The sequence below is a fragment of the Sinocyclocheilus grahami genome, unplaced genomic scaffold, assembly GCF_001515645.1.
Source record: "Sinocyclocheilus grahami isolate Dianchi unplaced genomic scaffold, SAMN03320097.WGS_v1.1 scaffold54.1, whole genome shotgun sequence".
NCBI lineage: Eukaryota > Metazoa > Chordata > Actinopteri > Cypriniformes > Cyprinidae > Sinocyclocheilus > Sinocyclocheilus grahami.
The window spans coordinates 4,711,066-4,730,345 of NW_015505233.1; the positions used below are offsets into that span (position 1 = coordinate 4,711,066).

Consider the following 19,280-nt stretch of genomic DNA (forward strand, 5'->3'; position numbering starts at 1 on the left):
GTGTGTGTGTGTGTGTGTGTGTGTGTGTGTGTGTGTGTGTGTGTGTGAGTGTGAGACAGTTGTGTGGAATATCCAGCTCCGTAGTATACAGTAATCCGAGGAAAAGTGGATATCGCTGCTCTTCCCAGAAAAGAAATCTAGAGTGAGTGCTGGAACGAGAGAAAGAGAGACACAAGAGAGAGAGAGATTGCTGTTATTTGACCTCTAGTAAATATATGATGACTTTTTTTGCTAGGATGTAGGAGTATGAGTGTGTGCAATAGAGCAGCAAAACAGAATTGGAAACCTCTGCAAATCCTTCAACAAACTGATATAGAGACACTTGATAAGGAGACTCAAACACACACACACACATCAAGCATCTCCATATGTATGTAGAGCAGCTACTAGAGTCAGTTCTAAAGATCTTATTCTGGGTGGTACACACTGTTGCTACAGTGACTTTAGAGCTGATGTACGTGGGATCTTTAGAGGAGGAGATGTCAAGAGGTCAGAGCTGAGAAATGCATCCTTATATGGGCATCCAGAGAATTCAGCAGAGAAAAGGACTACAGCACTGTGAGTGTGTGAGATGAATATCTATGCATCTGTCTGTCTGTACTGTATATTGGACATTTTGTAAATTGTTTTAATTTATATTTCTGTGGCATCTTGCTGAATAGCCCATCCATTGTGAAATTTCATTGGTCCAAAATCCCACTACTCATAATTGTAACATTTTACTTGTTTCTTTACATGAAGAATGCTCTGACTCTGATCATGTCATGTTGTTTTATAAAAAAAATGGACTTAAAACTTCATAAAATTACTTCATAAAACACCTAGCAACACCCTAATAACTACCCAACACACTGGCAGTTGCCCTTAAAGGGATAGTTCACCCAAAAAAGGAAAATTCTGTCATTACCCTCATGTTGCTCTAAACCCGTAAGATCTTCTGAACACAAATTAAGATATTTTTGATGAAATCCAAGAGCTTTCTGGCCCTCTATAGACAGCAACGCAACTACCACATTCAAGGCCCAGAAAGGTAGTAAGGACATCATTAAAATAGTGCATGTGGTTCAACCTTAATGTTATGAAGCTACGAGAATACTTTTTGTGTGCAAAGAAAACAAAAATAAAGATTTTAACAATTTCTTCTGTGTCAGTCTTCGACACACATACGTCTATTGTGAATGTGTGTCAAGGACTGACACGGAAGAGAAGAAATTGTTGAACAAAGTTGTTATTTTTGTTTTCTTTGCACAACAAAAAGTATTCTCGTAACTTCATAAACATGAGGGAGAGTAATTAATGTCAGAATTTTCATTTTTGGGTGAACTATCCATTTAATAGAAAATTAAAAACTTTTCTTTCTTTGCTTCCTTCTTTCTGTTTTGTCTGTCGTTTCTGGATAGGTCTGAATGTCTTGTGTTTCTAGACAGGTGAACTAGATTGAAGGCCACTGAAGCTCACACATAGCTTTTGTTCATTACAGAGAAAAGGCAGACAGGGCCGTTGCAGTTTCAGCAGCCCTTGATTTAAGCTCTTCTGTTAGAGAAAAGTGCACAGAGAGAGATGGAGAGACCTACGTAGGGCTGTAAATGAACAGAGAGAAGACAAGAGACGCTATGAAGGTCATGAAGGCAAATTTTATTGCAGCTTTTTGTTCCACTGTCTTGTGTTCCCCCTGTGTGTGTGTGTGTGTGTGTGTGTGTCTGACATGCACATGCTTGAAGATATGTAATACAACATTAAACATTATTAATTCTATGCTTGTTTTACACTAAATTACAAAATGTGACTTTCTCCCTGGCAACAGGCCTTTCTAAAACATCCACATTAATGATGAAGAATCAGCATTTACCAAAAAAATTGAATTGTAAGTTATGACGCATTTCATTGTGTGATAATTGCAGTTTGTGAAAGGACAATGAGCAAATTCACAAAATATGTCAGAAGTGGGTGATGCTTCATTGTGCCGGCTGGCATGTTTTGTTAAAGAGCTCGAAAATGTTTTAAACACTCACAAATCAGCTTGTAACATCAACAAATTTGAATCATTAAAGTACTGAAAATTACATTGAAGTGCTTCAGCGCCCTGTAATGCTCATATTGAAGGCACATAAGTTTGTCTTCTCAGTTTGCCATCCCTGTTTTTCCCTTCCTCTCTCTTCCCCTCTCTCTCTCCTTCCATTATTCACTAGCAGGTCTCTGCAGCAAGCTCTTATTTCACCCCACTACACCACAATCAATACCTGCACTGTGTGTGTGGGGGGGTGGGGGGTGGTGGTGTGGGGGGTACATAGGCTTAAGTGGGCATGCAAACAGGTCATAAGATTTTTGCATGCACACTTGAATCCAAGTACAGAATATATTAAAAGGAGAGATTGCATTTGCCTACACAAGTTTATGCATTACCTTGCACTTTGGGTCATGTTGTAAAGGGTTTCATTTGGCCTTTGAGACACACATTTGTGCACAAATACACATTCTCTGTACTCCTGTACTCTCAGTTTTAATTTTCCATAGTTTAATGGTTTTTATGTTCACTAATCACATACAGTCTGAGGAGAAATGCATGTTGTATTTCAACTGCATCTTAACCATATCCAATTTAGTTTTTGTTTGTTTTTATTTATGAAATAAAATTAATTTAAATTAAATTAATAATACTACTAATATTAATATTATTATATTGGTTTTATAAATTATTATTATTATTATTTGTTGCCGTTTAACCAGAAGATACCTGCACTGGTATAGCACTGAACCAGACATATTTAAATTAAATTATTATCATGCCTGTTGCAGTTTGGTTAAAATGAGCAGTTTGTGTGCTTTTTTATTGATCATGGCAGCAGTAACTCATCAAATAATGGTGAAAATAGTTCAATATATCCATTTTTAAGGAGCCAGTTCAGGTGTCTATATTGCAGTAGTGATGCTATACAGTCTGTGATTTGCACTGTTACCTGATTTGCATAATTCCAGCAGTGAGTCGGCTGCTAAAACAATATTGTTTATTTGCGCAGCATGTGCAAATAAGCAGCGTTATCAGCGGGCGCAAATCGTTCTTAGTGAATCTCCACCCTCTGTCTCACCATGGCACAAGTAAAAGAGTAAATACCCATATATTTATTCTATATTCTTTCTAAACATGCTCACACCCATATCCACTCACACACATACACAAATCAGCTCGTATTGATTTGGTGTGGCTCCTCGTTGTGTTAAGGAGCAGACATGATTTGAATTTTAAGGAGGTTACATTACTTCACTCCCTCTCTCTCTCTTGCTCTCTGTCTCTCTTACATGCGGTGTAATGTGGCCTTTGGTAAATCACACTTGAAAAGTGGCTCTATTTTGGCTCTTTCCCGGTTGCTAAGCACAGATCTTTTGATTGCTGGCAAATGTTTCTGGACGCTGTAAGTCAAACTGTGTGTGTATGTATGGTTTTGGCATATAAATTAAGCTAGTAGGTCTGGATCTCATTCCAGTCCAGCTACACTGACCTAACCCTGGTAAACCTGAACATGAAGCAGATGATGGATCAGAACCAAAGATGTGTTCACATCACTGTAGTCGCTAACTCACTGTAATGCAGCAGCGACGGGCGATCAGCTGCCAGCATTGAGTCCAAGCTTCCTGACTGTCCCACAGCTGGTCTATAAAACGTGTCTGCACATCCTCTAGAAGCATCGATCTGAAGATAATTTCAAACAGGAAGCGGTTGATGAACTGTATAAGCTATATATGTATTTTAAAGAGCAGTTTGAAAGTGAATTTAAATGATTGTTGTTGTATGTGTGTCAGGAGCTCTTCCGATCAAGGCTACTGCAATGCAGATATGCTAATGAACAGATAATGTCATATCATTTGTGTGTGTGTGTGTGTTGCATTTTTCCTCTCTGTGCCTTTCATAAGCGTGAGCATGTGTGTGATCTCGTGTTGCAGTGCTTGGTTTATCGTCAGGCATGAATTGGAGCAGCTTTATGTAACACCCTGATCAGAGATTCAAGACCCCGAGCATATCCCACAAACCCCTGCCCATTTGGCTTAATCTAAAGCACGCTTTGATTTCCTGCAGGCTCAAATTTGAGCTCCTAAAGAGAGACAGGAACGTGGTGCACACACATAAAGCCACTGTCATCTAATGGAAATGTAATGGAAAACAAGGAGAGAAATGCTGTATTGAATTCAAGAGGCTTCAAGGTGTGTGTGTTCATGTCGATCATGTCAGGTGTACTGGTGTGTGTGTGTGTGTGTGCGCGTTTTTGTTACAAATGAGGACATAAATTTGTATAATGACAAAGGTATGGCATAGGTATTACAAGGAGAAGGTGACTTTTCAGGACATTACCCCATGTCCCCACTTTTCAAAATGCTTATAAATCACACAGAATGGAGTGTATTGAAAATCTGAAATAGCACAAAGTTTCCTGTAAGGGGTAGGTTTAGGGGTAGGGTTGGTGTAGGGCAATAGAATATATGGTCTGTACAGTATAAAAACCATTACGCCTATGGGATGTCCCCACTTTTCACAAAAACAAATCTGTGTGTGTGTGTGTGTGTGTGTGTGTCAGGTCACCAAATGTGCCCACATGAATAGTAAAAGATTAGATTGCCCTCATTGTGTGGATAAGCCAATGGTTTGCATAAGGCCATGAAGGCAAAAGTTTGTTTGAGAGTTAGATTTAATGACAAAATAAACAAATATATAAATAAGTTCAGAATTATGAAGGTCCACCATGATAGAACTTTGTAAAATTACATTTATTAAATCATTTATTTGCCAAAAGACCCCACTTTACCTACACGCTGTTTGAACAACCTGTCAGTAAAGAAAAACCATTTATCGCCAAAAAAAAAATGTGCACATCTACTGAACAACCTGTCAGTAAATGTACTAAACAAACAAAATTTGCTTAATTTTAGTGAACTTTACTGCAATTAATCACGTGAAATTTACTGAGTCATTAACAGTGAGTCAGTGAGTTCAAGCAGCAAATATTTTGTCAGACCGAGAGTCATTTACTTGTGAATCAGCTCACTTGAGTCTTTCATTTGTGAATCAGACTACCCAACTCATGCTGTATGTTTGTGTTTGCATGCAGCTTGATAAATGTTTTGTCATCATTATTTCATGATAAACTTTTTTATCTCATTGCATTATTTTTAGACTTCGATATGCTGAACTCAGGTAAATATGATTTATTTTGCTGTCACACTGGAGATTCACACTGGTAAAATTGTTCCGCCGCTAAAGAGCGATGCAGGCAACACTGGTTGTGAAAGGTGTGACAGTGTGTTTAGCAGGTGATTGTGTGTCACATGGTCACACTTTTTCTCATCCAGAGCACAAACTGTTTACATGTTTTAACTGGGGTTTGATAAGTTGACTGCTTGTGAAGCATCCGCTGTTATGTGTTCATTCTTATGAACGATAATTTCACAAAAACAAATCTGTGTGTGTGTGTGTGTGTGTGTGTGTGTCAGGTCACCAAATGTGCCCACATGAATAGTAAAAGATTAGATTGCCCTCATTGTGTGGATAAGCCAATGGTTTGCATAAGGCCATGAAGGCAAAAGTTTGTTTGAGAGTTAGATTTAATGACAAAATAAACAAATATATAAATAAGTTCAGAATTATGAAGGTCCACCATGATAGAACTTTGTAAAATTACATTTATTAAATCATTTATTTGCCAAAAGACCCCACTTTACCTACACGCTGTTTGAACAACCTGTCAGTAAAGAAAAACCATTTATCGCCAAAAAAAAAATGTGCACATCTACTGAACAACCTGTCAGTAAATGTACTAAACACAAACAAAATTTGCTTAATTTTAGTGAACTTTACTGCAATTAATCATGTGAAATTTACTGAGTCATTAACAGTGAGTCAGTGAGTTCAAGCAGCAAATATTTTGTCAGACCGAGAGTCATTTACTTGTGAATCAGCTCACTTGAGTCTTTCATTTGTGAATCAGACTACCCAACTCATGCTGTATGTTTGTGTTTGCATGCAGCTTGATAAATGTTTTGTCATCATTATTTCATGATAAACTTTTTTATCTCATTGCATTATTTTTAGACTTCGATATTCTGAACTCAGGTAAATATGATTTATTTTGCTGTCACACTGGAGATTCACACTGGTAAAATTGTTCCGCCGCTAAAGAGCGATGCAGGCAACACTGGTTGTGAAAGGTGTGACAGTGTGTTTAGCAGGTGATTGTGTGTCACATGGTCACACTTTTTCTCATCCAGAGCACAAACTGTTTACATGTTTTAACTGGGGTTTGATAAGTTGACTGCTTGTGAAGCATCCGCTGTTATGTGTTCATTCTTATGAACGATAAAACAGAGCTCGAGAACACTTCTAATTAACATCTCGTCTACAACACTTACAAAATCACTTTGTTTTCTGTCAGATCCAATAGCCATTGTCTAATACAATTATAAACGTGATGCATCATTTGAAATGAGAGCGGGAGATATTGGAGTAATTAAATAAAGCAAGTGTCCAGTAACTACAGGTGACAGATGTAACGACAGATGTCAAAGACACTTGATAAGAACAAAAGGTACAGAGAATAAATAGAAAAACAACCCACGCACACACACACACACACAAACGACATGTGCTGTCATTTTAAAACCTTTGTGTGCATGTAAAAGCAGTCCTATGACTTATTGATGTAGCATTAGCGCACTGCCGTGACCTCAGCTGAACCTAACCCACATTCAGATGAGAAGTGAAGAGGGTCATTCCCACACACACACACAGCTTCCTGCACCTGACAGTGTGGATCTGGAAATAATCTAACACTTGTGTTTCTGACAACCAATGGGATGGAAGGAATATGAAATTGTCTTTGAGAAGCGGAAGATAAAGAGAGACAAAGATAGAGGGTGTTTGCGTTTATTAGTCTTCCCTGAAGCATATGCCAGCATTTGATAACTCTTCTGTCTTTCTTACCTCATTCTTCCATGCATTTTCTTCACTGTCTGTCTTTCTTGCTGTAGCACCTGTGTCTTAATTGAAGATCGATGACTGTTGGAAGTGATTGTGCATTTCTGTAAGACTCTGTAAGTCTGGATATTGTTCAGTTGGCGCTGATGTTTTATAACAAAAACATTTTACTGAGTGAAAATGATTTTTTTATAATCACTCTCCTTAAAGGGTTAGTTCACCCAAAAATACAAATTAGGCTGCGTTTTACTCACCCCCGATGCATCCTAGGTGTATATGACTTTCTTCTTTCAGACGAATCCAGTCGGAGTTCTATTAAAAATTGTCTTTGATCTTTTAAGCTCTATCGTTGTACTCAGCAGGTGTTGCATTGCTTCTGTCCAAATGACGTTAAATAAAAAGCGCCGATCCATTAAAAAAAAAAAGTGTCTCACACGGCTCCGGGGGGTTAACAAAGGCCTCCTGTAGCGAATCGATGCATTTTTGTAAGAAAAATATTGTCACGTGCTTGATGTTAAGAAGGGATGATACCGTAACATTTAGGTGGGACAGCTGTTACTGGGTGTGGTGCGGATCGAAGACAATACTGAGATGCTCCTTAGAAAGACTTTACTGAGCGTGTTGAGAGAAGATACAAGTAGTTTGGTCTAACAATGTCTAACCATAGAAAAGAAAAAGAAACAAAAGTCGTTGCACTCAGCAGGTGTTGCATTGCTTCTGTCCAAATGACGTTAAATAAAAAGCGCCGATCCATTAAAAAAAAAAAAAAGTGTCTCACACGGCTCCGGGGGGTTAACAAAGGCCTCCTGTAGCGAATCGATGCATTTTTGTAAGAAAAATATTGTCACGTGCTTGATGTTAAGAAGGGATGATACCGTAACATTTAGGTGGGACAGCTGTTACTGGGTGTGGTGCGGATCGAAGACAATACTGAGATGCTCCTTAGAAAGACTTTACTGAGCGTGTTGAGAGAAGATACAAGTAGTTTGGTCTAACAATGTCTAACCATAGAAAAGAAAAAGAAACAAAAGCATGAGTGTCACCCAAATTAAAGAAATAAACAAAAACACAACACTCCTTATAAGTAACCTCTAAACTAACTACCAAAATAAAGTATGAAAATAAAACCGGAATCTTCAGCGTATGCGACGCCCAAACTAAACTCTCATAAACTAAAAACAAAAATACAAGGGTGGCATAACACTCACAAGCCTAATCTAAAAAAACAAGCCATATAACAACGACCGACTAAATATTCTGATCATCACAGAAGGGAAAATGTGATGGAGTAGCTGGACACACTCACATGCATTCTTAACGTTAACTAGAAACGTAATCAGGCTGGAACTCTGGACCGGACGTCCGCAATATCTTTCACAAAGAGTTCAATACAAGTCAATAGCTAAGAATCAAATCTCTAAATGGATTAAAACACACAGCAAGATACATGCAACATCAGGAGACCGCATTAGAACACGAGGTACGCTGGCATAGCGCACACACACACACAATCAACTCGAGTCCTCAAATACAGCTGGCACGTCACCCGATTGGCAAAACATCATGACGTCATAATGATGATTGGCAATCACGTCAGCCAGTAAACACCGACCTAGAAGCGGAGCAATAATAACAAAAGGACAGGAGAGCAAAAAGAAACATAATATACACAGAACACACGTGGAACGTAACACTCCCCCCCTTAAGACAAACGATATGGGTTAAAACCATATAGTTTTAACGATCCTTACTCCAATCTTCTTTTAAGTTCTTGACAAAGCATCAGTCATTACGTTTTCTGAACCTTTCTTGTGTTCAATCATCAGGTGGTAACCTTGGACAACCAGAGGGCAATCACGTCAGCCAGTAAACACCGACCTAGAAGCGGAGCAATAATAACAAAAGGACAGGAGAGCAAAAAGAAACATAATATACACAGAACACACGTGGAACGTAACACTCCCCCCCTTAAGACAAACGATATGGGTTAAAACCATATAGTTTTAACGATCCTTACTCCAATCTTCTTTTAAGTTCTTGACAAAGCATCAGTCATTACGTTTTCTGAACCTTTCTTGTGTTCAATCATCAGGTGGTAACCTTGGACAACCAGAGCCTTAGCCGCTGATCCTGGTTACGCATATGAGATAGGAACACTAAAGGGTTATGATCAGTATATACAGTTATTGGTAAATTGCTTGAACTCAAATATACATCAAAATACTGCAATGCCAACAGCAAAGCTAAGGTTTCCTTCTCAATAGTGGAGTAATTCAACTGACTTTTGTTGAATTTACGTGAGAAGTAGCATACAGGATGGTCAATACCTTGGGTGTCCTCTTGAATAAGCACTGCCCCCGCGCCAACAAAACCATATTCAAAATGTAATAATAACTTCAATCTAGCTTGCGCCAGCAGTTGTACACAGAAGCAGTTCCGGGAGCATGAAGTATGGGGTCAGCGTTGCGCATGCGCCGGTGAGTCTCGTGAAAACCAACGTTTGTTTACAGGATCCAAAGAAGCAAAGTTTCCTTACTTTAGCAAAGGAAAACAAGTCTTTGTTTTGTTTCCGCATGTGTCACTTCTGAGCGGCGCATGCGCAAAGCTGACCTCATATGTAATTCGCCCGGAACTGCTTAACTGCTTCCACAGTGAGCGCAAGCTAGATTCAAGTGATTATTACATTTTGAATATGGATATTTTTCTTACAAAAAAAATATTATTAATTTTAGAGCTAATTCTTACTGAATGTGCTTTTCTATGTTCTTTGATGGTTTGTTTCAGCAGCAGTGATCCCGTTTCTGACTGTAGAGTATTACGTTAGTGTAATTTACAGTCTCAGATTAGTATTACAGTCCATCCTGTGACCATCCTCATTTGGGCAATAGATAATCCTGTAATCTGACTGCTCTGTCTACAGTCATAGTACCATAATTAAAGTCACTGACAAATTTCAGCTGTTATGAAGGTATGAGCATCTGTTCTTGTGATGTTATAATGGCTGTCACGTGCTTGATGTTAAGAAGGGATGATACCGTAACATTTAGGTGGGACAGCTGTTACTGGGTGTGGTGCGGATCGAAGACAATACTGAGATGCTCCTTAGAAAGACTTTACTGAGCGTGTTGAGAGAAGATACAAGTAGTTTGGTCTAACAATGTCTAACCATAGAAAAGAAAAAGAAACAAAAGCATGAGTGTCACCCAAATTAAAGAAATAAACAAAAACACAACACTCCTTATAAGTAACCTCTAAACTAACTACCAAAATAAAGTATGAAAATAAAACCGGAATCTTCAGCGTATGCGACGCCCAAACTAAACTCTCATAAACTAAAAACAAAAATACAAGGGTGGCATAACACTCACAAGCCTAATCTAACAGAATATAAACTAACCTACTGAAAAAACAAAACAAGCCATATAACAACGACCGACTAAATATTCTGATCATCACAGAAGGGAAAATGTGATGGAGTAGCTGGACACACTCACATGCATTCTTAACGAGCAAAAAGAAACATAATATACACAGAACACACGTGGAACGTAACACTCCCCCCCTTAAGACAAACGATATGGGTTAAAACCATATAGTTTTAACGATCCTTACTCCAATCTTCTTTTAAGTTCTTGACAAAGCATCAGTCATTACGTTTTCTGAACCTTTCTTGTGTTCAATCATCAGGTGGTAACCTTGGACAACCAGAGCCTTAGCCGCTGATCCTGGTTACGCATATGAGATAGGAACACTAAAGGGTTATGATCAGTATATACAGTTATTGGTAAATTGCTTGAACTCAAATATACATCAAAATACTGCAATGCCAACAGCAAAGCTAAGGTTTCCTTCTCAATAGTGGAGTAATTCAACTGACTTTTGTTGAACTTACGTGAGAAGTAGCATACAGGATGGTCAATACCTTGGGTGTCCTCTTGAATAAGCACTGCCCCCGCGCCAACAAAACCATATTCAAAATGTAATAATAACTTCAATCTAGCTTGCGCCAGCAGTTGTACACAGAAGCAGTTCCGGGAGCATGAAGTATGGGGTCAGCGTTGCGCATGCGCCGGTGAGTCTCGTGAAAACCAACGTTTGTTTACAGGATCCAAAGAAGCAAAGTTTCCTTACTTTAGCAAAGGAAAACAAGTCTCCTCTTGGCTTATATCGAAATCCTCCGACATTCTTCTTTACAAATCCTCGTTTTGTACTTCTAATTAGTGACCGTTGTTTTGTTTCGAACTCTCCGCATGTGTCACTTCTGAGCGGCGCATGCGCAAAGCTGACCTCATATGTAATTCGCCCGGAACTGCTTCCGTTTTATAACAGTGAGCGCAAGCTAGATTTAAGTGATTATTACGTTTTGAATATGGATATTTTTCTTACAAAAACTCATCGATTCGCTACAGGAGGCCTTTGTTCACCCCCCGGAGCCAACCAGCGCATTAGCCGCTGATCCTGGTTACGCATACGAGATAGGAACACTAAAGGGTTATGATCAGTATATACAGTTATTGGTAAATTGCTTGAACTCAAATATACATCAAAATACTGCAATGCCAACAGCAAAGCTAAGGTTTCCTTCTCAATAGTGGAGTAATTCAACTGACTTTTGTTGAATTTACGTGAGAAGTAGCATACAGGATGGTCAATACCTTGGGTGTCCTCTTGAATAAGCACTGCCCCCGCGCCAACAAAACCATATTCAAAATGTAATAATCACTTCAATGTAGCTTGCGCCAGCAGTTGTACACAGAAGCAGTTCCGGGAGCATGACGTATGAGATCAGCGTTGCGCATGCGCCGGTGAGTCTCGTGAAAACCAACGTTTGTTTACAGGATCCAAAGAAGCAAAGTTTCCTTACTTTAGCAAAGGAAAACAAGTCTCCTCTTGGCTTATATCGAAATCCTCCGACATTCTTCTTTACAAATCCTCGTTTTGTACTTCTAATTAGTGACCGTTGTTTTGTTTCGAACTCTCCGCATGTGTCACTTCTGAGCGGCGCATGCGCAAAGCTGACCTCATATGTAATTCGCCCGGAACTGCTTCCGTTTTATAACAGTGAGCGCAAGCTAGATTTAAGTGATTATTACGTTTTGAATATGGATATTTTTCTTACAAAAACTCATCGATTCGCTACAGGAGGCCTTTGTTCACCCCCCGGAGCCATGTGAGACACTTTTTTTTGTGGAAGGGTGCTTTTTATTTCACGTCTTTTGGACAGAAGCAATGCAACACCCGCTGAGTACAACGATAGAGCTTGAAAGATCAAAGACCATTTTTAATATAACTCCGACTGGATTCGTCTGAAAGAAGAAAGTCATATACACCTAGGATGCATCGGGAGTGAGTAAAACACAGCCAAAAATTTTTTGGGGGGTGAAATAACCCTATAAGTCACCACAATTTTCAGAGCTTTATCACATCATTTTTCTTCTATAAAAATGATTTAAATTGTAAACTAAATGTATAGCACAAACAACATTTAATGAAACAGTACTACAACGTCAGCCATGCAGCCATGATACTTGATATTAAGGGAGAAGAAATGTAGGCCAAGACAGTCGATTTAGATTTCCTGTTCATGACATCAGGCCAATGTGACATGGTTGGTTGTGGAGATTTTATTGTTGTAATGTTGTGGGCTGAGGTTGCTCTTGGAGAAAGGTCATGCAAACATATAGCAGCAAGTGGTCTGAATGTGTGTATGAAGGATTTTGTTTCTAGTTCTGATGATGGTTGATTTTGTTAGTTTGGAGATGGAGGTTTGTATTCAGTGTTCCCTCTAAGCATACAGGGCTGGATGTGCAGATGAGGAAGAATTCAGGCAAAATATAAAATCTGAGAATAAGCTTGAGAGTTCTTGAGTCAGAGCTAAATGACTAGCCATTTAAACTGGAGTCCATCCACACATCCATTGATTTTATTTAATATGCAACTGAAGCTGTTATAAATCTTGTAAATATGCAGCGCTGACTAATTCACAAGATACTGACTGCATCTTAGAACAGTACAGATTTTAAATTCATACACAAGCCCACAAAACCCATGCAATATTATTTTTATTCTTACATTTATAAAATCTTGAGATTTTCTTTTTGTAAATAAGATGATGGCCTCTAGATAACTATTAGCCACATTATATATGAATATTTACTGTATATATATGTTATTTAACAAAATATTTCTTTATTTATTTATAGGGCTGTCAATTTAAATTAAGTTTGTGTGATTAAAAAGAATTAAGTTGTAAAAAATTAATTATTATTGGCAAACTCGATTGCGAAATGGATTATGTTGGCCAGTGATAGCTTATGTTTAATGATATGGAAATAAAACAAACAGTATATTGACTTGTAAAAGCACTTTGTGAAGTTTATTCAATTCTTTCATCTACAGTAATGTAATGTCTTTGCATTATGATTTGAATTATCAATTCATTTGGTGGCTTTCCTCAGCATATATTGATTTATGAATTTGCTTATCAAATAAATGTGCTTATCAAGTAAATAAGCATATCATGTCATTAGAATTTAGAAATGAGCCTTATTTATTTAACAAATGTACAAATATGAAATTATTCAAGAAAAAATATATGTAGTAAAACGGTATACAAGGTGGTTTAAAAATATGAATTTATAAAATGAATTAAGGATACGCCCCAACATAAATAGACTTTGTGGAGTGAGTAGAAAAATTAGAGCGACTATAGATTGTATCAGTGTTTGTGAATGTGTATTTACAGTCAGACTTGTGAGGCTGCTCTCTCTCTTTCTGTCTCTCTTGCATCATCCTCTTATTCTGACGGTCTGCCTGTGCATGACTGCATGCCGTTTATCTTTCTTCGTTTTCCCTTGGCCTGTCTTTTCCTCACTCTTTTCTTCCTCTCCCTCTCTTTCTCTCCCCCTCTCTCCAGCAAAACAATAAAAGTCAGGATAATTGATGACGAAGAATACGAGAAGAACAAAGGCTTCTTCCTGGAGATCGGAGAACCCAAGCTCGAAGAGACCAATGAGAAGGAAGGTGGGGGGCGTGGCCTGAGCCTGCAGAGGAAATCACACATACAACACACACACACTAAACACCACTCCACTCTGAACCTCTGGATCATCATCGGGATCAACTAGAGGCCAAACTATACCATCGACAGCCATCCGGCCAGGCCCTCGCGTGTGCTTGCTTGTATGTGTGTGTGTATCATGCATGCATTATTCCAACCCCCCTCCTGTTGTCTTGTTTCTGCAGGAAGACGATATCAGTCAGGGTTCTCAATCGAGAGGAATACGATAAGCAATGCAGCTTTTGCATAGAACTACAGACGCCACTTTGGAGAAGGAGAGGATGGACAGTATACAGAGGTTTCTCTCCCTCTCACAGTGTTTCCTTAGCTTTTTACTCTTCTCTTCCTATGGGCAGAGTCTCACCTTCTCTCTTTCTCTCCTGGTGTCGGTGTGTTGTCTTACTAATTTAATGACATTTATTTGTTTTCGCTGAACACACAACTTCTCGCACATTAACACGTATACCTTACACATACAGTAGGAGCCAGATTCTACTTGCTTTAATGTTACTCAAGGATTATTGCTCCAAATCTGACATGAACACAGTTAACACAGTTTTGAAGTGGACAGAGCTAAAAGCAAATATAAATGGAGGTAGTTGAAAACCCATGTGGCCATAATGTAGCTGCTAATCTATGCTTATGCATCCAGTGAGGGACCGCCTACTTACCTGTCAATCAGTCATTGCTCTAAAACAAGGGATTTTTTTTTTTAAAGCCTTGCCAGAATCAGAAGAACGTTTTGGTAGACCTTCTCCATATCTTGCTCTTGTCTTTAGTTAGACACCATTTAAAGTAATAGTGTCTTCTGGTGTTTGGGAGCAATAACATGTATCATATAAGGCATTGTTATGTGCATATTAACAGCTTTATTTCAATGTACACTACCATCCAAGTTTGGGATCAGAGTTTATATTTATGATGTTCTTGAAAGATATATATACTCAACAAAGCTGCATTTTGTTGATCAAACATACAGCAAAAACATATAATATATGTATATAATATATATGTAATAAAATATTATTACAATTGAAAATAATTGTTTTCTATTTTAATAATGCTGTCAAATGATTAATCGTGATTAATCGCATCCAAAATAAAAGTTTTGGTTTACATAATATATGTATGTGAACTGTATATATTTCTGAAGTTTCAAAACTGAAGTTTCAGCATCTATTACTCCAGTCTTCCGTGTCAAGTAACATTTCTTGTAACATAAATATTGAAAATGTTTTAATATTTTATATGCTTAATAATTTTGTGGAAACCATGATACATTTTTATCAGGATTCTGAATAGAAAGTTAAGTAGAACACCATTTATTTGACATTGAATCATTATAAATGGCTTTACTGTCACTTTTAATGCATCCTTAGGGAATAAATGTATTAAAGGATTAGTTCACTTCCAGAATAAAAATTTCCTGATAATTTACTCACCCCTATGTCATCCGAGATGTTCATGTCTTTCTTTTTTAGTCGCAAAGAAATTAAGGTTTTTGAGGAAAACTTTCCAGGAATTGTCTCCATAAAGTGGACTTTAACGGAGACCAGCGGGGTTGAAGGTCCAAATTGCAGTGTCAGTGCAGCTTCTAAGGATTCTACACGATCCCAGCTGAGGAATAAGGGTCTTATCTAGCAAAACGATTGCTCATTTTCTAAAAAAACAAAAATGTACATACTTTTTAACCACAAATGCTCATCTTGCTCTAGCTCTTAGATGCGTGTCCATAACTTCACACATTATATAGACATATTGGAAAGGTTGTGTGTGACGTAGGCAGAAGGAGGACCGAACTCCATCTGTTTTTCTCCTCCAACTTCAAAATCATCCAACATCATTATTTTACCTTTTTTGAAAAGGGCGTTTGATTTAGTCTTGGCACGTTCGCTTTGTTTGTGCCTGTCCAATGTGATTACATAATGCGTGAAGTTGTGGACACGCATTGCAGCGCTAGTGCAAGATGAGCAATTGTGGTTAAAGATCATAGATTTTTGTTTTGTTTTTTTAGAAAATGACCAATCGTTTTGCTAGATAAGACCCTTATTCCTCGGCTGGGATCATCTAGAGCCCTCTGAAGCTGCATTGAAACTGCAATTAGGACCTTCAACCCATTGGTCGCTTTTGAAGTCCACTATATGGGGAAAAATCCTGGAATTTTTTCAACTGAAGAAGGAAAGACATGAACATCTTCAATGACATGGGGGTGAGAAAATGATCAGGAAATTTTCATTTTGGAAGTGAACTAATCCTTTAATTTCTTTCCAAAAAAAAATGTTTTACTGACCCCAAACTTTTGAATGGTCTGGTGTTTGAGAGTTTTGAGCTCTGATGCTTGTAAGCATTGTACACAAAACACTTTTTTCAAAAGGATGATATGACCTTATAATTTATAGTCATAATCATCTCTTACGCACTCTTTTTTGTAGTTTACCATATAGGGTGTGCTCAGAATATTAGCAGGTTGAGAAAGAAAGCTTCAAAGTGAACTGTTTAATTTCGTTTCTTCGCAATAATCTCATAACTAGACACAAAGGAAAAGTTAAGACACGCCAGCAAATGAGTTCAGATGCTGGGCTGTAAATCATGAGGAGAGATTAAGGGAGCTAAAAAGACTCAGAGCTCAAGATTGTGAGCTGCCTTCAAAGCCAAGGCTGGTCGAGTGTGTTTCATCTCACATTTAGATAAACATGTATTTTCCAGGAAACAAAATGGCTCTTTTTCCCAGCACCTCAATGTTTTGATGTGTATCAAATGTTTTTTATCATATTTATATTTACTTCTTGATATTCGCTTGTTTTGATTAATGCTGTGTTTTAGCATGATTAATATAAAATACAATAAAAAGAGATCCAGTGCTTAAAAACATGGAAACCCAAAGAGAGAGGAACATCAGGTAGAGTTCAAATCAAATGCAGCTGGATTTGATTATACATTTTTTGATGATTTGCCACTCATCCATACAACTTCATCAGTGATTAACAAAAAAACTGATTAAGACACTCAGATGAGTGGGAATCGCCTTCAAAATAATTAATAATCAAGTCCAGTTGCCTTTGATTAGCTTTGCTTGTAAGACATGTGAAAGTACCCTGGATGATTCAAAGCCTTCATACTGTAGATAAGAGAAAACAGATTGTTTAGTATGAATGAAAAAAGAAAAGAAGAGACTAGAAATATAAAGGGCAGCTGAAGAGATAATGAAAATGAAAGGAACGGATGGCTGGATGGACTGTGTTTGCGTGTGCTCATGCGAGATTTGTAGCACCAAGCTGTCGATAGAAAATGATAGCTCTGTTTTCAAGGACAAAACAAGGAAGAGGGAACCTTAGCCTATTAAATCAATATCAGTTTACACACGCAGACAAACATGACTCACAATCTTCATGTTGTGTTTCATTTGTTGTGTGAGCATCTCGATTAATTACCAAATCTAAGCACAGTATCAAAATGTAACCAATTAATTTTTAGTTGCCCTTACTTTATTACACCGAAGATGTGCCACATTTTCTGTTGGTCTTTCAATTTACTTCCTATACTTCCTTTTCTGTGGATGTATCACACTCACATCTCAGTGATGCATGCAAATCTCAGTGGTCCCAAACCCCCATTACATGTAAGAAATTAAAAACATTTAACTTTTCTTAAAAAAGAGAACTTAGTCTAAGAAAAAGATGAGCAGATTACTCTGGAAAAGATGAACATAAAATATTAAGACAGAGAGAGAGACTGTTTAGGCTACAGGAACGAGTTGCTCTGCCATTAATCTGACAGAGAATCTTGCTCTGGAATCCTCCACTAATGCCTCAGGGTTCATTTGTGGCTTGAGATTTATTTGTTCCATTAGATATTTCATTCGTTTACGCAGCCGTTTCTGCCTATGAGGCTCATGTTTGTGTTGCGCTTGGGAATGTAGTCATCGTAACATTGTTTTATGACTATTGCTGTTGTTGGTGTAGCCGTTATGCCAGCTGAGCTCGTGAACTGAGAAGAAATATGAAATAAATGAGACAGAAAGAGAAAGTGATAGAGAGAATATATGTGATAGGACTCGGAGAATTACATTTCCACTGAAATCACCATGGTGCTGCCCAAAGGATTTTCATTTTCTCCTTTCCCAGGCCTTCCCTTTTGTCTGTCCACATCAGTGTGTGCATGTGTCTCTACTGTAACCTAATTGTTTTCCTTTCCAAACCTCATCATACCTCCGTGCATTTAGGTCTGCATCTGCTGCTTTCCTTTGACCCTCTCATTTCATTGTGTGTGTGAATGTGGGTGATTGATTGGGCTAAACCCAGTCACATGGTCAGGGGTTGCTTATATCACACACTTACTTACCCAGAATCCCACTGGGCCCATAGAAGCTTCCTCGCATGAAAGAAATGAAGGAAAAATCCTGCCCCTGACATATTTCTCATATACAGGGTCACAGTGGTCTGTGTGTATTCTATTATAAAAGTATAAAAGTAGTTTCATGAAATTGACCCATTTTCTAAATTTGTCAGCGAAGATCTGTGATTTTGACCTTTTATAGGACTTCCCAACTCAGAGCCAAATTATTGTGTTTCAATTTATTTTCATGAAATGTATTTACACAATCCAGTTTATCCACAGAAACCCATTGATCCACAAACACGCTCTAGATGATCATTTGAAATATAAGTTGGCTGGTTTGGATAGTTTGTTTTCTACTCTCTGACTGGTGCTTTTGTTTTCAGAGGAGGAGAAAGAGGTGGGGCAGGAAGAGGCGGAGCCTCTGACAGGCGAAGAGGAAGAGGAACGACGCATTGCTGAAATGGGGAAGCCAATGCTAGGAGATCACCCTAAACTGGAGGTTATCATTGAGGAATCTTATGAATTCAAGGTGTGTTAATTTAGCTACACATTTCCCATTTATTCATAATCACATTAAAGGGATAGTTCACCCAAAAATGTTATCCGCTTACCCCCAGGGCATCCAAGATGTAGGTGACTTTGTTTCTTCAGTAGAACACATTTGATGATTTTTAAGTCCAACCGTTGCCGTCTATCAGTCTTATAATGCATGGCAATGGTAACAAAATCTATGAGAGTAAAAAAAACATGCACAGACAAATCCAAATTAAATCCTGCGGCTCGTGACGACACATTGATGTCCTAAGACACGAATCGATCGGTTTGTGCCAGAAACCGAACAGTATTTATATAATTTTTTTACCTCTAATACACCACTATGTTCAACTGTCTTTGGGCGCACGCACGGCATCCGGTGCGTGA

At 38.1% G+C, this 19,280-nt stretch overlaps 1 protein-coding gene across 1 annotated transcript in view; it reads left to right on the forward strand.

Moving 5' to 3' along the window:
* The window catches only part of LOC107583646 (sodium/calcium exchanger 1-like), a 101,923-nt gene that overhangs the window by 66,229 nt on the left and 16,414 nt on the right, over window positions 1-19,280 (forward strand). The window contains exons 3-4 of the mRNA XM_016269933.1: window positions 13,878-13,984; window positions 18,743-18,888. Of these exons, the coding sequence (XP_016125419.1) occupies window positions 13,878-13,984; window positions 18,743-18,888 (253 nt within the window). The remainder of the gene's footprint in view (window positions 1-13,877; window positions 13,985-18,742; window positions 18,889-19,280) is intronic.